This window comes from Streptopelia decaocto (assembly GCF_964273445.1).
Source record: "Streptopelia decaocto genome assembly, chromosome: Z".
Taxonomy (NCBI): domain Eukaryota; kingdom Metazoa; phylum Chordata; class Aves; order Columbiformes; family Columbidae; genus Streptopelia; species Streptopelia decaocto.
In genome coordinates this window covers 49,838,410-49,861,938 of record NC_138657.1, presented here as the reverse complement: position 1 = coordinate 49,861,938, position 23,529 = coordinate 49,838,410, and the positions used below count along the sequence as shown (strand labels likewise).

General features: G+C 39.2%; 1 protein-coding gene across 1 annotated transcript in view; it reads right to left on the bottom strand.

Moving 5' to 3' along the window:
* SRFBP1 (serum response factor binding protein 1) overlaps positions 1-23,224 on the bottom strand; it is an 83,030-nt gene extending 59,806 nt beyond the window's left edge. Inside the window, exon 1 of the mRNA XM_082074091.1 lies at positions 23,079-23,224. Coding sequence (XP_081930217.1) covers positions 23,079-23,108 — 30 coding nt within the window. The 5' untranslated portion in view covers positions 23,109-23,224. The remainder of the gene's footprint in view (positions 1-23,078) is intronic.
* Positions 23,225-23,529: the final 305 nt, after the last annotated feature.

Below are 23,529 nucleotides of genomic sequence, written 5' to 3'. Positions count from 1 at the left end.
CTTCTTAGAATGTGAAGGGGGGCAATTTTTTTTTTTTTTTTAAATAACTGTTAAAAACATCCACAAGCTACAAACACATTCAAATTTAAATAACTCATACTTTACATATTAGTTACCGTGAATCAAAACACAAAGTATATTTAACCTCTCTCAAAAAGTATTTTGTAACGTATTTCTTAATAGAAATATTGATGCAGACACACTAAGTTTCTGGGGCCTACAAGAGCCAAAAACCAGCCTCCCCCTCTGCCAGCCCATGAAGGCTACATAGACATATGACAGCAGGAATGCGGGAAGGTATTCGCTCTTTGGCAGACTAGAAGTACCAATTTATGTAATCCACAGTCACTTCTTTCACACAGGACAGTATGCATCAGCTGTGTTCTTGGAAATACAAAGTTTTCAAGAAAGCAGCCAGCTCTTTGGGACAGAAATCAAAAAAGTTTTGCTTTAAATTTACAGCGTGCCTGAAAGAATGGGGCTTAGACCACCAGGGTGGTTCCTAGGACGCACTGAACTATTCGCCTCCCTTCTTACAGAGATAGGCAACTTCCTCGAGTAAATAAAATACCAAGAAAACTCCTACCAAAACCAGTAGTAGATTTTGAAAAATAATAACAAACATTTACTCATAATAAGTAAGATATTTTTAATAAATACATTAGAAAAGACAAAAAGAGAAGGAGAAGTCTTTGTACTCAGAAAAGCTGCAGTAAAATTCAGGGTCAGGCAATAAGGATTTTTAATCGACTTAGAGATGGCAGTAAACACAACAGAATAATTATGACCACAGGGACATCTAAAAGCAAACAATTTCTTCTACCAACAGGAACAAATTCTAGGACTCCTGGAAATACAGGATGTGTGCAATTGTAAGTGGAAATGACCACTGCTTGCTTTGTTGAAGACTTTTGTTATTCTGCAGGAAAACATTATCTACAAGACAAGACTTTACTATTTATTCATACTAGCAAATATCTGTGTTTGTGATTAATACTATTAAGTCATTAAGAAAAGGTAATAGATAATAGATATAATTATTAAATAGATAAATCAATCTAAAATAAATCATAGGGGAAATGAACCTACTTTTAAAAACAAGCCTAGGTAGTAATACCTACTAGCCTGAAAGCACGTCAGGATGTTTCAAAAGCTACAGTTCAGAATAAAAATCACATCCATTCTGCACTTTGCTTTCCACAGTACACTGTAAATAGTTATATTACTACAAATCCTTAACAAAGATGAAACCCAAAAAGGTTCCATGGCTGCAGGTATTCCACAAAGAGAGGCTTCCACCACCCCAGCAGCTTGCAACCTACAGTAGGCTTTGCCACAAACCATGTTCTCTACCAACTGGCTACACACAAGCCATTTCAAGCCACAGGCAGACAGTGGCTGCTGCTGTTTCAAGAGAGAAAGAGTAAGGTATGAGATCAGCAGATTAGTTGCCAGACAAGAACCAGAAACCCTCTCCTGCAATTTACCTTTACGCATAGAGTGCACATTGCTGAGGGGGATTACAACAGGAATTGCTGACTTCAGCACAACCTATGCCTTCCGGTACTCACTGCCAGTAGCAGCAGTATCTGGCAACAAAAAGAGCCCTGGTTTGGATGGCTGGGTACACTTGGCATTGGTATGAATGAACAAGAGGGTATGTGTCAAACCAAGAGGGTGATTTCCAGCAAATAATGCATCTAACAAGTGTGTGTTTAAAAGCCCCACAATAACTATATTTAATCCTAATTTATAGCTGAGGAAGTGAGAAACCAACAGCTTCAGCCGCTTTGCCATCTTAGTCCAGATTGCTCCTGCCTTTGAAGGGTGAATAACCCTTCCCACAGATTTGTCCTCTTGTGTGGTATTCCAGTCAAGCTTTCCCCAGTCCTCAGCCATGTCCAAGCCCTTCTGATGCCCAAAGAGGGGGAATAGAAAGAAAGATACTGATACATGATTGTTCTGTCATAACTTTGATCTCTTAGTTTCCTTCTATTTTTTTTCTGCAAGACAATAGTTTGGTTTGAATACTGATATTTTAGTCATAGTTACAAATTACCTAATTTCAACTAACAAAAGTCTTGTACGGGCTGAGTCAGTGCCTGATTCAGTGTTGGACTTACTGGAAAAGGCTTCTGATCACATATATTATCCCTTTTAAATTAATAGGACACTTATTGCATACAAGACAAAATGTGTAATAGAACAGAAAGTTATTTTAAGAGCCTCTCACACAATTAAGCTGTTGCAAAACACATTCTATGAAAATTTTCAAGTTGCTCGAAGAGAAGCATATGGTATTTTTAGATGAAAGAAAGAAAGAAAAAATACCTGGTTTAGGTTCCAAAAAACATAAATCATTATGGAAAGGTCCTCATATTGGTGATGGCAAAAAAAACACACCAAGCAATGTGGACAAAATGACAGTAATGTGCATTAGGTTCAAATTCACATGACCAGTCAAAGGTATTTGCCTACATATTTTTAAGACAACAGCAGCAAACTTCTCAAAGGAACACTACACTAGAATAAAATGTTATACTTGGCCACTTCTGAAACTTGTTTTGAGGTCTGTACAGGCAACATGCCTCCAAACTAAGCTAGTGTTCAGCCAATAAGAAAAAAATACAGGAAAGTGTGACTAAAGATTTATATCAAGAAAGGTACATGTCTCCTCTGAACTGCAGTATCAACTATACGTGACCAAAAAAGAAACCAAACCCCAAACCCAAACCATTATTCAAAAATTATTAATCTGATGGATTAAGAGAAAAAAAAAAGCAATAATGTGCTTTTGCCCATGACCTGTTTAATATATTCTATTCAAAAACATTGAAATACTAGCAGACCTATGTAGGTTTACAACATGGAAAGTATTTATTTCATGTTACTGTGTACAAAAGCTAGTAATGTACATGAAAATACCTGAAAGACCCAGAATATCTTAAATTCTTCTTAAGTCAAAGTTAATAAAATTTTACTTATGCAGTAAGCCCTGGCTATCCAAAATGCATGAAAGCCAGTAAGCAGATGGCCATGACTTTTTCCTCTGAGTAGCCTGAAGTATATACAATTGTTCTGCTTGGGCTTCAGCCCATGAGGTGCTGAACATTTTGGTCCTGACTCAATAATGCACTTAAATTATTAAAAATCCTTAAATAACCAGCACCAGACAGACTGGAGTTTCTTCATCCATTTCTGCTTTATGCCAGCACACAGTCTAGTCCTAGTTCTTGTACAAGTAACCAGAAAAGACAAATAATTATGTTATCCTCAAGGAAGGACACTGCACCTAACCTCATCCAGTGAAAAAACTCAGGAGTTCTGAAATATCCATAATGTCATACACACACACACATCCATTAAACAGAGACCTCCTTCCTCTCCCCAACATGGTAAAGTCTCTCCTACATGAAGATCGTCTTCAAGGTCTAAAAACAGTTGCAAAAAATTAATTTACAGTTTGAAGAGACCATTCTTAAGCCATGCTTTGTAATTTTACATAGACGTGTTCAAATCTGCTTTGCAATATGAGATCTTATATGTCTTTTCTACCACTTAATCCTGCAAAAAAAGAAAAAAAAAAAAAAAGGTAGTTCTGAGCTTTTCTGCTTCAGTTTCTTTCTGTGCTCTCAAGGCTAAAAGGCTTTATCTGACATGAAGGTCACAGTGAGAGTGGGATGACAATGAGAAAACATCGAGAATCTACCTTGTAAATTCTGTCTCAGGAAAAAATTTACTTTTGATACATGTGATCGTATTGCTGTCAACAATTTCGTACATACCTGCACGAACTGGGACTAGTGAACGAATGACAGTGATAAACAAAATCATAGATACAAACTGTACCTTAGTCCTAGTGGAGACATTTCACGCCAAGAGAATCTAGCAAGTAGGAATAGGAGTCTGATTCATTAACATCAAAATTACCCAAATCAAAAGGAAAAAACTGTTTATGTGTGCCTAAAGGTATACAATAGCTTCTTGATTTTACTCCTTTTACAAATCTCCTTCTGAACCCCCTCAAATTTCAACAGCACTGCTAGAGTAGAAAGGAAAAAAGTCAATAAAACACATCAAAGCAGTTGTATAGGCATATTAAATTATGTGTCAACAAGTGTCAAAGCAAGAAATCCAGGTAAAAAAATTAAAGTGAAATGTATTTAAGTTGAGTATTCAAGGTCTCTCCAACACCTACACGAAAAACATGGAACTAAGTATGTTTCAGTTCTCACTGATCTTCCTTTCCCATTTTAGGGCACACCAAAAGTATTGGTTTCATTTTATAGTTACTTGGCAGTCTTCTAACCAAGAAATTACCATGACAACAGAGTATTCTAAATGTTAAATTTTGGTGCTATTTGGCAACAGAGAGTTTTAAAATTCAAAACACCTGCAGCTGCATCACATATTAGCCAGAACTAACAATAGTACATAATCTTTTGAGTGAATAATCTAAGTGAAAAAATGTTTCTGGAACTTCATTACAAATATTTCTCTCTATTATCTGGAATGTCAGCTTGAAAGATCCAACAACTTTTAGAGTCTTAGGAAAAGTGAGGAATTGCCAAGTTTGATTTTTTTTTCTTATTTTTTAGAAGAAGAATCTTTTTATTACAGTATGTATTTTATACATGTCAAAATATCTGGAAATAGCCAGCCTCAGACTTATTATAGTTTCATATATTTTCATTATAAAAACATATATAAGTAGGGAGATAAAGGCAGCAAGAACAATGTTAAGTGCACTTATGTGGTATACCAGGGTTCAGTTGTTCAGTTCCAGGGCAGTTTTATGCAAATATATATCCACCAAAAAAAAAAAAAAAAAAAGCAAGCCACACATCCTAACCTTATAGAAAAAGAAACAAGGTGAGTTTTGAACCAGATCAATTTATTGAACTGTTTCCCTTCATGGCCACATGAATGCTGGCTGGTTCCAGGGCAAAGAGCAAAATGAGAATGAGCAGGAGAAGACAGAGAGATGGGCTCCAACAAACCAGACTATGATCAATGAGCTATTGCCTTATTTAATATAAGAATCAAATTCCAGCAGAGAGAGTGCTAAGGAACATAGTTTCTTCAGTTATCATCTGTGCTGTACCACTGTAGCATTAATCTTGCCTTTGCCATTTTCAGCTACATGTAAACAGGTTCAAACAAAGTAGACTGAACTTTATCACTATAATTTTAACAAAATGAGGCAACTTCTTCTGGATTAAAATACAGCAACCTGCTGCCCAAAGCAGGCAGAAGTGCCATCACTAGCTGGAAGTACCCACAGAGCAAAACATCTGCAGCCTCTCAGTCCTCTGGGAACTCACCCTGACAGGTTCCCAAGGTGGGTTGCTAAAGATGAATGGGAAAAAGCACATTTCAAACTGGAGCATGTTTGCACCTTTCTCACGGGAAAAGTAATATACACACTCCTTGTGAATTAACATCAAAGTCTTCCTCCACAGTCTGTCCATTCTGCTTTTTTTTTGTACTTTCTCAACTGAAGCTATGAAATACGAGTGTCTCGTTTCAACACAGCACCGTATTTCCTCCTGCATGGAGAAGAGTTGTCATTTCTAGCATAATTTCTTGAAGTGGAAACCACAAGGAGTACTCAGACTGCTAGCACAGATTATTTTCATCTAAAGGTTTTGAAAAGTAATTCCAAATACCTCAGATAGTTGGGAGGGAGTAAGGCTAGTCTAGAATTACTTGATCATTGCCAAAGGCCAAAACTTAATGGATTTACTGCTTCAAAGTCAGTGTCTCACTGCATGAGGTCAGGTTCTATGTAGTACTTCAGGCAGCATTTGAGCTCTCAAGTCCAAACCAGGATCATGATCTGGCTAGACACATTTCTAAACCCTAAATAAGCAGCAGTAGTTGTAAATGTCCACATAAGAAATAACTGTGATACTCTAGCCCAGGATGCTATATTACATAAATCAGTGCATGGGTCACCACGTGGAAATAAAAATTACACAAGTCCTCCAAAACAGAGGATCACCTGAAGGCCATTTCTAGCCCTGTATTTAATTGATCAGGTGGATGTGAGTTTGAAAACTCCCAGCTAGCACTCTGCTAAAAGTATTTCCCTGGAATGTTATAGGATGATGTGATCAAGGCAGTCGAAACAGCTCAAATCAATGCATTTCTATGTCTAGGATTTCTTAATTAGACCAAAGCTCTAGCTAGAAGCCATGTGTGAATTTCACATCCCCTTATGCTTTGATTTCACAGGAAGACAGTAACAGCAGAAACTATAATAGTGACACAAAAACTATCAGGATGAACACACACAAATAATGAGAGCTGTGAGGGTTTTTTCCATTCTTCACTTTAAATGGTGAACTTCTTAAAAGAAGATTAAAAAGAGAGCACTGGTCCCATTGCAACACTACAAATCTCATTAGTTGCGTAATCTGAAGCATAACACCATAGCTTGACAACACTGACTCACAAACAATCTGTGTAATTTTTTGCATTAATTAAACCAATCACAAACATTCACACTGTAGATTTAAACTGCTATCATGAAAATAAAAATTGAGGTGGAACTGGTATGAAACCTTTCACATAACAAAGTCTGAAATGCAACAACAGTGTTTCCAGTATTAACTTTTGATGTGATGTGATTGCTTTTTCTTGGAATTAGTTTATTTGTTTGTTTATTTGTTTTCCTGTAAAAGTACACTCTCATGTTGCTACTCTCTCTTCTTCCACTTCAAGTAACACATATACTTTTTTGTAGAGACGACAGTTGTTTAAAAAAAAAAAAAAGAGTCAAAAGATGTTCAGAAACTTACACCTCTCTGTATATATTAAAAACATAACATGACTCAAGTTCATGTGTAGCTTTTAAAGATTAATCTCGTTTTACCCAAGAATGAGCCTGAGTAACACTGTTAAGCACTCACAACCCTTTCACTTACCACAATTCAAAAACCACAGTATTGGCCTAACCACTAGCAAGGGGCTAGAACTCTTCTAATTGCCGGGTACAAAGATAAAGGCACTTCAAATGCAAGTTAAATTCAACCTGTCAAAGCCATAAAACATGAAGTGATGGGTTTGTCTGACAGAACTAAGAGATGCAAGAGTTCTTGTTACATAAGCCAAAGAACTCGTTTGCAACAGAACATAAAACTAAAGCATTTGAACAGGTATCACTCCATCTTGCAAGAAAAGCAGCAGCAGAACAACCAGCTGGCAGCTCAGCTGAAAGGACAAATCATCAGACCATTTTCCCCTATTCTACTTCAGTTTGATTCTCTCAGTCATGGTTGTCACTCACTGAAAATGTGCACTGTAGAAACGTTTACAAGACAGAAATGGTAAGAGAGTGAATAAATTGGCAAACTGTAAATGCAGAGGTGTTTCCCTTGTATTTTTCTATGTTTTCACTCATTTACATGCCACTTCTACATGGCACTAATTCCACATAGCACCTGTTTAATATTGATAGAATTTTGGGTTGGAAGGGACCTTCAAATGTCATCCAGTCCAACCCCCTTCAATGAGCTGGGACATCTTCAGCTAGATCAGGTTGCTCAGAGCCCTGTCCAGCCTGGCCTGGGATGTCTCTAGAGATGAGGCATTCACCACCTCTCTGGGCAACCTGAGCCAGTGTTTCACCACCTCGTGCTGTCATAACAAGCCTTGCTAAAAAGTCTGTCCTCATCTGTCTTTTAGGCCCCTTTTAAGCACTGAAAGGCTACAATAAGGTCTCCCTGGAACCTTTTCTTCTCCAGGCTGAACAACCCTGACCCTCTCAGCCTGTCCTCAGAGGTGAGCTGTTCCAGCCCTCTGATAATTTTTGTGGCCTCCTCTGGACCATCTCCAGCAGGTCTGTGTCTTTCCTGTACTGAGGGTTCCAGAGCTGGATGCAGGACTCCAGGCGGGGTCTCAGCACAGCAGAGTAGAGGGGCAGAAGCACCTTCTCAACCAGCTGGCCATGCTCTTTTTGATGCAGCCCCAGATACAACTGGCCTTCTGGGCTGCAGGTGCACATTGCCAGCTCGTGTCCAGTCTTTCATCCACCAGTAGTCCCAAGTGCTCCTCCGCAGGGCTGCTCTCAATCTCTTCATTATCCAGCCTGTATAGACACCGGGAGTTGTTCTGATCCAGGTGCAGGACCTTGCACTTGTCCTTGCCAAACATCATGAGGTTCAAAATAACAATATGTATTTCAAGAACCCTCATACCATTCTTCTGGCCAAACACATTTTCTTTGTATGCCACCGTTTGCTTTCAAGGAACTACAAGACTTTGGCATTCATCAATCATCAACAGGCCTCCAATATCCTATGGCCAAACCATCAGCAGGTCAACTGTCAAACTGTCTCAGATCAGGATGTAAGTGTACTTTTTCTCTAAGTGAAACAAGATCCATTTTCAAACCACAACAAAGCTGCTCAGGTCCATCTGTGAGAAGATCAGTCTGCTCTGCTACGTTCTGATACAGGGTGAGGCGGGAATGGGGAAGTAGGGACAGGGGCAGTTGTATGACAACGAGCTCTACAAAAACACATGCTGCCCCTTATTTTTGCACTGGTAGAACTGATCTCATATTATTCATGCATTTGTTTTGGAAATGCTTTGGAGAACATCCACTGAAAGCAATTATTTGCATCCTGAAAGGTGGCACTGCTTATGATGGGTTTCAAAAGCAGACAAACAGCACCTGAGCTGACTCAAAGCATAAGATGGAAATTCTGAAGACTGCCAGCCAAGCTGATTCTTCTGTGTATAATTCTGTTTTTTAATAGTTTATTTAGACTTGAAATTCCTTAAATATTACATCAATTTGTATAACTATTTTTATGTAACACTGATGTTATGATATATTAGTTATGTACTCAAAAAAATGAAGAAAAACACATCTTACCCAACATTTAAAACATATTGTGTCCATGTCATCTTGAAAGCCCCACTTTCTCAACTTTACTTAGAAATCTAGATTTTCAGAATTCGTTTGCTGCTCAGCATTTCCATTTGAGTTTAATTAATGATCCTTTTTGCAAAGACACGGTGGCATTGGCCTCCTAAGTCAAAGAAAAAACCACAGGGTCCTGAGAGCCAATACATTACAACTTTGCTCAGCTATCCTGAGAGAGCGGAATATTAAAACTGTGTATTCTGGAATTAAATTTGTTAACCTGGTTTCTGAGGAAATTAAGGTTGTCATCACATTGTTTGCCTGTCAGCATCCCTCCCTAGTAACTTTCAGGCTTACTAAACAGAAATCAACTTTGACAAATCAGCACAGGCCAGAGCTCCTACATATTTTGTGAAAACTAGTAGCCAAGTAGGAGATAAGGACTAAAATTAGCATGCCTAGCATAGAAGAAATTCATAAGCAGAAATCAAATCTTTCTGATTTTCACTGCCAGCTAGTACATGCATACTCATTCACCAGCACATCTGGCTCTGAACCAGCCACAGAACATCAGTCACATCTCCTAACTGTCAAAACAGGTGGGAAACATGGGCCATAACTAATTACTGATTAGCACTCCGAGCATCTCCAAGCATAATACACTAAAAAACTGTAGAGACAAAGGAATAACGGAGGATACTGGTTTGAAGCTTTAAGGAACACTGTAAGATGCCAGTCATCACTGGTTCTGTGACTTGAACATACGTTTTATTCTTACCACTGTCACTCGACTGATGTTTTTAATGTGGTGATTGAAGCTTCAAGGGAAATTATAACATGAATAGCTTGCTGAACTGGATAGAGAATGGGAGGAATGGAGAGGGGGAGGGGAGGGGTTCTTCTGTGCAAGATACACCATGCAAAATGAGACATTTTTATACTTACTTCAATTACCTTCAACTCACACTAGTCTCACATGCTACGAAGCCAAGGAAAGAATGGCAAGACTTTGAAACATTATAGCAGCAAACATTTGCCAAATATTCATATCTAAATATTACCAGAAAATGTATTAAGTATTTTTGTGAATCTGTCATTCAGTACAGTCATTCATTTTGTACTAAGACTCATCCACTTCAAAATTTCTATTTCAATGTCACTATATAGTTATTACACAGGCATAAAGGAATCATAAAGGAAAAATGGTTTCAAGTTCACTAAACAAATAAAACTTAGCATCAGCTGAGGCATCATCAAGTTGGAGAAATACCTATTAAACCATTTCTCCATTTCTCTGTAAATCTGAAGGATAAAAAAATGAAGCAAATACCACAATTTTTAGATTGTCTATAAAGTACAACCTGCTTTTGCGAAAACTGAAAATAAAAGTAACTGATCTTACTATAAGAAAAATGAACTTTCTGCTTTAAAAATCTGAACTACTTTTCTTCACTCCTCCTCAGCAATTTTTTTCCCTCTCTATATATGTAAGAAAAGGAATAAATACTAGGAAACCAAAAGGCAGGAAGGTCCTTTATGTATGCGAAAACTCCCATCAAAAAGGGGAAGTTCTCAACTATTCGCTCCTTCATATAGGGTGAATAGCCTCTGTCAAAGACTACTAAAATCATCAGAATCTGAGGTGAGCTTCTGTTGGCTTCAAACATGCTTCAATATTATTGGCCTGTCAGACTCTGAAACAATATACTACTTCCCCCCTCCCAAAAATGCTCTTCCATTAAGGTGACTTCTGCTATCAGGTGTCTATGACTTTTTTTTTTTTTTTTTTTTGAGAACCTTCTCTCGCACAACAGTTACAGATCAGGGTAAAAAAAACAAAACAACAATACACCAAACCAAATCTTAAAAAGTGGGGTATTTCAACAGCACTAGCATATACCTTACTTTTCAGTCTTTTTAGAAGGACAGGAAGAATTCTTTCTAGTGGGAATGGAGAATTACCATGCTACAGAAGTTAGCTTTCTTTATTCCCTGGGAACTGTTAAAAAGAAAAATCTATTTCATGATTAGGACTTTTCACATACACATGGGAAAGTGTTTGAAAAAAAAAAATAATAGAAAAATCTAATAATGTGATTTCTTCCTGGAAGTTTCCTCATGACATAAAATGGGAACTGGGGAAAATGACAAGTATGAAAAGTAGAATGAATAAAGAGCTTAAAATATCCCTGCCAGATGTCTGACATGCACTATTCTTTTGTTTAAAAACTATACCTTCAAGCACTTAGTTCTCTGTCAAGCAGTTGCCAAGATACCAGATATACGAGAGCTTGTGTAACTACACCAGTATTATGTTTCTAACACATACGAGAGCTTGTGTAACTACACCAGTATTATGTTTCTAACACCTTAGAACAGCACTTGGTTCCTGCACAATCTTCTTTGTTACAACAGACCAAATGCTCTCACAATACCCATCTATTTTAGGTATGGTATGTTTATTGCCCAGCCATTTTGAAGTTTTCTCCGACACTATGTGCTGGTTTTGTTGGTGCATTCCCTTCTGCAGCTTGCTACTTTCTTCTTCAAGTATCCAGCTTTTCCATACCAAACAACACGTTCCCCTTCATGAGCTCTCCTCATTCCTCGTCCTATTCCCTCTTGTCCAAAACACCTTATTACTCACCTATCACTTTTGACTGCTGCAACATCTAAAGAATTACCAGCTATCCCTCTCTTCCCTTCCTTCCATCATTGTCATTATTTCCGAATTGCTCCATGAGCAATCACCTTAACTGCCCTTTGTTTTCCATCATCTGGAATTCTGATTTTATCATGCAACCAAGTTTAAGTTATGCTCTCCTGCTCCCATGCTACTCATTTCCTTTGCAGCAGCCTCCCAGTGATTTCTGCCTCTGGATGAAATCCCTTATTCATTCATTTGAACCAGCTGCTATTCAAAACAATTTTTACCAGTTTCTCATGCAACCAGTCTCTGTTCACTCATCCCTTCCTACATTAGCGTATCTGTACATGACTTCAGACTTTTTCTAATGAGCCCTCATAAAACAACAAAGAGGAATCATAGAATCATTTAGGTTGGAAAAGACCCTCAAGATCACTGAGTTCAACCATTTACGTAACACTGCCAAGTCCATCGTTAAACCATATCCCTAAGTGCCATGTTTTAAATAGCTCCAGGGATGGCGACTCCACCACTTCCTTGGGCAGCCTTTTCCAATGCCTTTCCGTGAAGAATTTTTTCCTAATATCCAATGTAAAAATCTCCTGGCACAACTTGAAGACACTCTTCCTGTCACTTGCTACTTGGAAGAGACCGAGAGAGTGATAAGGTCTCCCCTCAGCCTCCTTTTCTCCAGGCTAAAAAGCCCCAGTTCTCTCAGCTGCTCCTTGTAAGACTCATGCTCCAGACTCCTCACCAGCTTTGTTGCCCTCCTCTGAAATTGCCCTGCACCTCAATATCTTTCTTGTAGTAAGCAGCCCAAAACTGAACACAGGATTAGAGATGGGGCCTCACCAGTGCCAAGTACAGTGGCACAATCAATTCCTTAGTTCTGCTGGCCATACTATTTCTGATACAAGCCAGGATGCTGTTGTTGTGCCACCTGGGCACACTGCTGGCTCGTATTCACCTGGCTGCTGACCAACAACCTCAGATCCTTTCCCATGAAGCAGCTCTCCAGCCACTCTTCCCCAAGTCTGTAGTGTCACATGGGGTTGGTGTGACACAAATGCAGGATCTGACACCTGGCCTTGTTGAACCTCATACAGCTGGCTGTAGCCCATCCATCCAGCTGGTCCAGATGCCCATGTAGAGCCTTCCTACCCTCCATCAGATCAACACTCCCACCCAGCTTGGTGTCATCTGCAAACTTACTACGGGTGCAGTTGATCCGCTTGTCCACATCACTGATAAAGATATTAAACAGAAGTGACCCCTGGGGAGCACCACTTGTGATCAGCTGCCAACTGGATTTGACTCCGTTCACCACAAGTCTTTGGGCCTGGCCATCCAGCCAGTTCTTTACCCAGTAAGGAGTACACCCATCCAAGTTGTAAGTAGCCAGCTTCTCCAGGAGAATGCTGTGGGAACAATGTCAAAGGCTTTACTGAAGTCCAGGTAAACAATATCCACAGCCCTTCTCCCATCCACTAAGTGGGTCACCTTGTCATAGAAGGAGATCAGGTTAGTCAAGCGGGGCCTGCCTTTCATAAACCCATGTTGACTGGGCCTGATCATTTGGTTGTGCTGTATGTGCTGCACGATGGCACTCAGGATGATCTGTTCCATGGCCTTCCCCAGCAATGAGGTTAGACTGACACACCTGTAAATCCCTGGATTCTCCTTGGAGCTCTTCTTGTAGATGGGCATCACATCTGCCAACTTCCAGTCAACTGGGATCTCCCCAGTCAGCCAGAACTGCTGATAAATGATTGAAAGTGGCTTGGTAAGCATCTCTGTCAGCTCCCTCAGAAGCCATGCATGTATCCCAAAAGTACCGCAGATCCTGAAATTAACTAAGATAGCCTGTTATCACAGCAAAAATTTCCAGTTGCCATGTACCTGACACATGGTAATAGCCACAAATTTAATGGAAAATATTCCACTAGCCCCTTAGAGATTCAGATATCCATACTCAGTATTTACTTGTATCTCTATGCCAGTCATAGTAATGCTGTGTGTACTGCTTACGTAAAAACTCATTTCTATTTGTCCTGCTCCACCACTAGCTTTCAATAATTTGTTTTTTAAAATGGGTGCACTTTCTTGTGAATATCTTCTTTAAAGACAAAAATAAATGTCATTTCAATATTTTTAGTATAAAAAGTACGAAGAGTTACACCCTGAGGAATAAGGGGTTTTTTTCCCATTGGTCAATTTTATTTTGCTGGCTAGTTTTCATTCTCTACTGAGAATAAAATTATCAAGGCAGAATCTAGGGAAATGAGCAAAGAACTACTGAACTGCAGAAGGAAAAAAGAACAGAAATAACAAAAGAATAAGCACAATTTTATAGCCATTTTAAAGCATGTTTGGAGATTTTTATGTGAAACTGGCTTAGTCTCATTACTATAATCATTTGGAAACTGAGGAAGACAAATCACAAGATGGCACTCTTTATCTAAAGTAACTTCCCAACAAAGAGCTACTCCAGATGCACTGCTTACATCTGCACCTTACCTTAACATGCAATATCTTCCAGGAGAAAGACAAGCAGTAATTCCAACATTTGACTCATTAAAAATGAGAACAAATAGTCCCTCACATTTTACTCCTTGCTCTGAGCTCCTGTTCCTACTGGAATATTACTTGTTTCCATCCCTAGTCAATCTCATGAATTTTTGAGACTGAACTCTTTCGTTTTGCATCTATTTTAAAGACCTTGCAGTCTAACTTCTCACCCTACCATGATGCTATATGATACTGTCTTAAACTGATAGTTGTCCAATTCAGCTCCTGAGATCCACTTTATATCCAATGTTTGCTTGAGCACAAATGAAAGTAATTTAGACAAGTCTACAAACATATGATAAACTAGCCTCCAATACAACTGAATGAATCCAACCAGATCTCTAGACAGTACAGTAAAAGTTTAATTTCTCAATTAGAGCCCCTAGCATATTTTTGGTGCCACGGAGATCTCAGTATCAAGCTTACTGATGTTTTAAATGGAAGTTCTCTAAAAGCCATCACACAAATACTCTGGTGGACCCAATTTTGACCTGTTCATTCAACACAAAAATTACAGAACAGAATGACTCTAGGTCAGGTGACTACAGAAGAGAAAATACACCAGAATAAAAATGAACAGAATACTTGCATTCTAAAAAAAATGATCAACTGATTTATATTTCAGATAGTTAGTTTTGAATATATATATACACACTTCATCTCATACTAAATGCCATATGAATAAATATGTGTCATTGTGACCCATCTTTGCAACAAAAATAATGTAATGGTACTTTTTTTTCCATATAAAATCAGAATAAGAATTTAAAATCCCTATCTCTTATAGGATTTAAAGTACAATCAAGAGAGTAACTGAATTTAGTAGTAGCTGGTTACTTTTGTGCTGAAAAACCTAACTAAAAAAACTTTCACCCTTAATTCGCAGAATCATAGAATGGTTTAGGTTGGAAAAGACCTTAAAGATCATCTAGTTCAACTCCCCTTCCATGGGCAGGGACACCTTCCTCTAGACCAGGTTGCTCACAGCCCCGTCCAACCTGGCCTTGAACACTCCCAGGGATGGGGCATCCACAACTTTTCTGAGCACCCTGTTCCAGGGCCTCACCACCCTCATGGTGTAGAGTATCTTCCTTATATTTAATCTAAATCTACACACTTTCATTTTAAAGCCATTACTCCTTGCTCTTCACTACTGACTGCCATAGCATAAGACAAACTGAATGGAATTTCAGCATTGCCATACCAACTGGCAACTCGCAATGAATTCGCAACTGATTACTATTCTCCTTTGACCAACTCCTCCTTCCCCAAGCCTCCAAATTCTGTTAGGAAAAAACCCAACACCAGCCCTTCCTTTCTACACCCATTTCAGCCTTGCTTCTTTCTTCAGTTGGCAGCAAGCTTCAGGCCCAGAAATGCAAAGGTTGCAAAAGGATGTCTGCAATTAGAGCAGCAAGCAATTAAGCACATTTACAGTAACAGGATAATTTCTTTAAATCGTATTTTATGCAGGCATATATATCCATAAATAACATCTGATAAAAGACTATACTGTGCACTGCAAGTATCTCACAGTTCCTTTAAAATAAGTTACAAAGTTTCCCATGACTGTGTTTGCATGCTTTTTTCATTATTGTACGCTACCACAGCAAGGAACCACAGATGTTTTGTTTTATGAGAGCATCTTACTAGTCTACGTGGCCTACCACACACACTTTATATAAATCACTTGAGCTAAGAAAAAGTTTTCATTTCTGTCCTGAAGAACAGTAGTTTGATAATGGTTGTATACAATATTGGTAGACATAAAAAACTGCACAGATTACTATGTTTAATTGCTTCAGGAATCTGCTGGAACAAAATCTATGTGAACAGCAGATCAGAATTTGCTGTTAATATAACTGATGATGTGGCAACTCTAGAAACTTTAGAAACAGCTGCTGGAACAGTTCCCAGGAAGGAAAAAAAAAAAGCCACAATTCCTCAGAATTCTATCTCACAGAGTATAACTTTGGAAATTTCATAAGCTTTCAAAAGACCTTTTCCTTAGGACATTTACATGGTCTGTAAAAGAATGTCAGTAATTTAACACTTGAACAGTTTTAAGCAGAATTCGAGCCCAAACTAGCAGTTTTCTTCTCCTTCAAGAAACCGCTGTGTTTAGAGTTATTTCGTAGTAACACAAGTAATGCAAGAATTTTTACATGCAATTCTATAGAGCTAAAATGACTGCTGCCAAGTACACCAACATTTAAAGAAAAAGTCCTGTTTGCTTTCTAACTTTGCGCAGACTTGTAATTTACAGCAAAAAGTGGTGATTTCCCAGTATAATGAGAAATAAACTCATAGAATAGACTAGTTATTTGGTTTTGAATTATGTAGACATATGTTTTTTCTCAGTTCTCTTGACCTTTCCAAGACTTCAGACTGATTTCAGTGACATATGAGAGATGGTATGACCAGCTTCAAGGAAGTATTTAGGACCATATGCATGCCAGGGAAACACAGATCTTGGCAGTGCCAGAATTCAGCCACAGCTCTAATTTTGACTACAAAGCACCCTAGGCACCAGTACTTTTTCAGAAATCTGTAAGTGCTAACCACCTTGCCTTAACAATAATTTTGAAGTGGTCACAGGTAAACCTAAAGCTGACTTAAGTTGCCCAAGACAGAGACACTCTGATCCAGCTTAACAATATTGGCAGACAGCTCAGAACAGTAACAGCACTTGTGTCCATCATCTGAGGAACAGTCCAGGTGTTGGGGCATTTATCAGACTGAAAAGTCTAAAATTACAGACCCTATTCCATGTGAAGAAGCCTAATACAAATGCTTCTACTTCAAGTGAGTGGCTGGGCCAGCATGCTGGATAGGTACTGGAACAAACAAGGCTCCTAAGTCAGAGACAAAACACCAAAAGGGAACTCATCTGTAGAACAGCAAAAAGAATTTCTTCAGGGGTAAAGAGTTCAGAATTCCAGTACTTCTTTTGATGGAGCTCATGTATTTTATGTTAATTGTTGGATAAGCAGCCTTTGGAGCACTGCCAATGACTTTTCCTACAGAAATGCTCCCACTGGTGAAACATATGACCAAGCACCCCTCACCCACATAATCCACCTTTTTTGCCAGACAGTAGCCCAGCACTCATATTTGTTGGTATTTGTGATTAGTGCACTCTGCTGGTCACTGAATCACTGGATTCAACTCATCTCAGACTGAGAGGACCTATACACCAGCTTTCTCAACTACTGGAAAGTTCTCTAACAACTACACCATTGAAACAAAAAATGCAGCATGTTTCCCATCAGACAGAGGCATGCTTTGAAAGAAGGCGGGATATTTTGAATTATGAGCAGTAAGACATGTCACAGCTCAGTCCAAAACTGGATAACTGGTCAGATACCTCACCTTCCCTTTAGGTAGATAAAAAGTTAGCACACAGGGATATTAAATTGCCCTAAAGAACGCCTAGATCACCACATCGCCCAGAGGATAGCACACAAATCAGATCTTTGAGGGTAGCTACTTTATTTCAAAGAGGAGCCTGGATCACCGCACTGGGCTGGATGCCTAGTATTTCAGACCACTTTAAACACCATAATGCCTAAAGTACTCAGTCATTGTTATTTTGAAAGTTTCCATCTAGAATTCTTTTTTATCACTGGTAAAGAAGGTCTAGGAATGCATTTAAGAATATCACAACATTCCTTAGGTAACATTAGCCGTTTGGATATAATATACTAAAAAACTGAATGCTCACATCAGCTTGTTCATGATAGTGAAAAGTAATTTCAAAGAAAGCCCAAGAAAGAAGGTCTAAGAGTTCACCTCTCTGATCACTATGGCGAATGCAACTCCTGAAATTTAAATTTTGCTTTACTTAACTGAACTGCAACTTCTTTTAAGAGTTCTTTTGCAACAGGTAAGAGACTACATTGGTGTGGTTGTTTTTTTATTTGTTTGTTTTTCCCCTTGGTATACCCCAGGTCACATTTTCCAAAAAGAAATATAAACTTACTTATAACAGTGAAATGATAAGATTCTTCTCCAATGAACTCATCACGTAACATTATCAAGATCAGGCACAGAAGGGCTCCTGTGGTTTCCTCACTGAACCCTCTAGTTCTCCCACCCTTGTAGCTTTGACCACTAGCTAATTTTCAAAACATAAACACCTGCCAGACAACATAATAGCACATCATATAATCATCCTGACTATTTTAAGTTTTGCTGGTTGAATGCCCTTCCCAAACCTTATGCTTATTTCACAGAAATGTCACTGCCTAAAGACAAACACTTAATTGAGATGAATAGCACCATTCCACCAGCCCTCCAAGTCAAGCGAATAGTTCACTGTGGTGGAAGTGGGACAGTACTCCTCCATCCCCTGCCCACTCACCCCTGGTCCCATGTTTCTCCTGCTCTTATTCCCTGTGAGACCCTACTACCAACAGGAGGAAACTGCCCTAGCAAAAAAATCATTCTGCTCACAGAAAGGGGAGGCAGCACCATGTGGCTGGAATGGATGAGGAAAAAGGAATGAGAAGCTCTGGCTCTAGAAGCAGAGAGTATAGCTGCCCATGAAACCACCATCAGAGAATCACACTCCTGCAGGGAGCATGTTGCATGTCTGAGACACTGCACACTGAACAGAAGATCAATTCTAGCAAAGTACGACTGTAAAAACAGAACAACATAATTTAAGAAGCCTGGGTTCCGAAAAAAAAAAAAAAAAACAAACAAAACCACAAATCTGGGTTGGTTCCCATTCAAAAGCTTCAGTTTCATTCTATTGTATATTGCTGATCAACAACAATCATTTTTCACATTAAACATGAGCCATCTTCCGTTTAAACTTGTCCTTGTCCATGGCAGTTGATGATTATGTGCTGCCATCTAGCACATGTTTCCAGAAAAGTTTAACTTTGGAAGCTATTCTGTGACAAGATACCTGAAAATTCTTAGCAAGCTTTTCAAAATAAGAAACATGTAGAAGACAGCAATTGTTTTTTTAAAAAAATATTCCTTCAGCCTGCATTTCTATAAAATTAAACACAAGATGAGAATTAGGCTTAATACAGATAAACCCTGTAAAAGCATGCATGATCTTATACAGTTGATGCATAATAATTGCAAAACTTAACTTTGTCATTATACAAGTTATGTTTTTCTTTGTACAAAAAAACACTAGTAATAATGGTGAGAAATACTGCATTTTCCTCTTCTTCCTCAAAAACCCCAGTCTTCACTGTTTTACTTTGTAACTTTTTGTGGTCTTTACTTCCTCCACTCCCCCCAGCTCTTCTTTGGGCTCAGAAATAAAAATGCAGTAATCCCATACAGGAATTGAATGTTTGGATTACAAAAATATTCACGTTTTTTAACTCTTCTCAATCTTAATTTTTCAGTCATGCAGGCACACTGAAACTGTACCACACTTGCCAGCAGAAAGCTGATCGCTTCTTAAAATTACTGGACCTTGCTAAGCGCTAACCTTGCTAACTTGCTTTTTGCTGTTATTATCTAGCTATACATGAATTAGAGAAAAAGAACATTTATGCACTTCTAGCACAACAGCTATTTGTTAATATGGAAATAACCTGAGCTTCTGAAGCTGTTAATTGATACAAACAATTTTACACGAAAAAATACAGTAAATGATGATTATGTCTAAACTAATTATTCTGTGTATAGCTGAATAATGATGACTGATTTCTTACCTTTTTCTGTCTTAATTTCACCTTATCACAACAACTGCAATTCCCTCTTATTTTCACCCAGGATACTTACCTTACTGATATACCCTACAATAATTTCAGAGCCTATTCATACAGTCACCTGAACAGTATGACATTTTCATTCTTTGTTTCCTATAAAGTCAGAAGAGTTGGGAGCACGTTGCTTCGCAAAGGCACTATTCTTTAATCAAACAATAACAAACAAAACAAAACAACCCAAACCAAACAACAACAGCAACAACAAAAAACCCACAAAACAAACACTTCTGAGGTCTCTACTCTTCTCCAAATTCTCTGAAATTAGCCAATGAATCCAAAAGCTGTCAGAAAGGAGACACACATCACAGTCTTTTATTTGTCTTATTTACTTAGAGGATTAGCTTTTCATAATAATAATAGTTAAGTTTCAAGTTTTTTTGGTGATAAGAGGTTAAATCATCACCCAGTTGAATATCCTCTGATTTCAAAACATGTATACGCTTTACTTCATTACTATATCAGAACCAAAGTCTTGACTTTTACAGTGTAGTAACAAAACTTTCCATTGAGTGTGCAAGGGTTTTTTAGGTTTGTTTTCATCAGGACAGTAATACCAGAACAAATTCTGCCATCGAAATGACACAGACCTGAAGTTACCTACTCAAGTGGTAAGTCATTGTCCTTCACATTCAGAAATAAATGTATGTTATCTGTATAAAGGAGATGCTGTGCAACTTTTACTTATGACAATACCGTCCACAGGAATACTGAAGACATTCAAGAAAAAAGGTTTTGCACATCAATAACTATTTCTTTCATCAGTTACTAGTACCAAACTTATAATAGGAAGTAATGAAACTAAAGGTCAATTAACATTAGGAAAGGTACCAAATTATGTTACTCAGAAACACTGGTCTTAGACTATTTGCTCTTCCTGTAATCAAAACATGAACTGGTGGTAAAAAAAAAAACAACAAAAACCAAACATAAAAAAACCCCAGCAACCTGTCATCCAAAAATTTCTTAGGACTCTATCCTTTAGCGAACCATTATATTTTATTATATTAATTAATAGCTAAAGTCTGCCTTGGCCAGAATTAGAATATTAAATATGTAAATATAATACAGCTGAATTTACAAAGCCTTACAAAGAACTACTGTAAATCCAGCTAATACCAACAGGTTTATCAGCTACATAAGGGTCACAAAGTTCTTTCTGCAACAACTACCATCATGCCTATTTGATATACCCTAATGAGGGAAGAAATGTGTATGATCCCTAGCACTGGTTGATTGTGGAATGACAAAGATGCAGAGAATCAAGTTCTAAGTCTTTCCCTTAGCAAACTGGAAAAATACACATTAAAAATTCCATAGTTTGTTTAAAACATTAGTCTTTCTAAAATCATTACTTTATTCATGGTCAAATTCCACTATTTCACATTTAATTAGAGGAAGGTAAATATCTTTTGAAAGCAAAATGTGCTTACACAAGAGCATCTCAGTAACTTTAATAAATACAGAGAATATCCAAGTATTATTAAAAAAAATGCTTATTTCAGATTTTATAACTACTCACCCTAGTAAATAATATGGCTCTCATTCTTATGAAATGTAGAAATGGAAAAAATTGTTTAACCTATTCACACCAAGTCTCCGTTCTAGTCTTAGACAGATCAGGTTCAGACACATTTATTAGAGAGTGCCTAATTTTTGTCCAAACTCTGATGAAATCTCCCACCTCCAGAAAATTTAAGAACTTACTTTCAGTTTCGTCTTAGGATAGGGTGATGTTTGAACTATAAGAAGGAAAAACATGCCTAGTGTGCCTAGCGTCCACACTGTAATTTTTAATCTTTTGTACAGAAACTCATTGTATTCTATTTTTTTTTCTGAAGAACAGTTTGGTCATTACTCAGTCAAACAATGCTTTTTTCATCTCTTGTTATACAAGTGTCTCTTTGCTGAAAGACTATGAATCACCACCTGAACTTGATCAGTCAAAGAAATTGCTGCTTCAACAATGCAGGAAATACTCTCCTGCTTCTTCAGTGGTTCACTGGCATATTTCAATGTGCAATCACTCACATTTGACCTTATATTTGTTAAGAGTAAGGACTGAAAACCTGTAATAAACTACCCATTAAATATCTATATTTTATGTAATATCAAACCACATTTCTTCTGATGAACAGACTACTTCTCACTAAATTCTTGACTTGAAAATCTACCTCTCTCAGAGTCATTGTATGCATAGAACATAAAACTTACTTTAAATACAAACGTAATCTGAGAATGCTTGTACAATCTGTCATTTTGGTTCTGCTGGTAACAAATTGTAACTTTAATCATACTGTGAATTATCTAGGAATCCGGGAAGTGCACAATGCCATCTGCAGAAGCTGATACAACCCATGCTCAGCAGAACTGTCAGCTACTCTTTAGGTGCTGCAGTAGCAGTTTAAAGAAGCCAGTTTAGTTCTGTCAGACTTATTATACACAATAATTTGCAAACATGTAGTCAAAGCCCATCACAAGTGAAACACATTTAACTAATTAAATTCACTTTATAGAGTAGAAAAAAACCTGAAAGAAATATGAAACACCATCCTTCTTACAAAACAGTAAAATCTAACCCATTACTTTGTCGTTCTCAGTCCCTCCACGCCCAAGAAAATAAAGCAACATCATATCTTTGCTATCCAGGAGACAGGCAGCTGGGACTTTGGTAGGTTCACTAGAATCACCTGCAAAACTTCAGTGTGAACACAAACACGGTAAGAGATAACGCGATATAATAACGATATCACACGCAGTGACAGGATGTAGAACCGAGGCACACGTGTAGACAGTTGCACAGCACCCCCTTAGACGTGGTTTATCTTCGCAAGACAGATCTTCCTTCACCACACAGCCCTTTTGCTGGGGGCCAGCGCGGTGAGCGGCGTTTCCCGGGGGGGCGGCGGCAGCTGCCTCAGGCCACATGGCGCCAGCCCAGCCAGGGCCGCGCCAGGGCCGTTCCCACCACTCCCGGTAGCCATGCGGCTCTGGGGAGGATGGAGTCCATCCCGGCTCCCTCGCAGAGTGACACGCTGCCGCCCAGCTCTGCCACCTCCCCAGCTCTGCCACCTCCCCAGCTCTGCCACCTCCCCAGCTCTGCCACTTCCTCCGCTCCCGGTGCTCAGACACCTCCCATGGCCGCTGCCTCCACCTGTCCCGCCGGGCTCTCCGCGCCAAAGCCTCCCGCCCTACCCCCGCCGGCCTGCTCCGACTGCCGCCCCACGGAACGCGGGAGAGGACGGCTCACCTCGTTGTTGAGGTTCAGCACGGGAGCCATGGTGCCGGCCCCTGCCCGTATGGCTCCGCCGTCCCTCCGAGCGCTCCCCACGCCGCAGCACGAAGCGAAACCTGGCGCATGCGCCTCGCGCGCGGCGGCAGGCCCACTCCAGGCTGACGCTCTATGGCTAGAGCCTCTCTAGGCTAACTCTTGCGGGCCGCGGTCCTCCGACTCCGCCCTGGCCGCGCCGGCTTCCGGCGGCTTCCACCGTGCGCCGGGCAGGCGGGGGATTATGAAGGGCGGGGAACTTGCACCGCGCGGGCCATCCAGCCCGCAGTCGCGTTTCTTTACAAATGGGGGTGAAGAGAGTCTCCTTCTGCCTCTGGCGGGTGATAAGCGACGTGGGCAGGAAGAGGATCCCCCGGCTGACCGGCCCGAGCCGCTCGGCTGGCTCGTGGTGACCCTGGCACTGCGGCCTTGT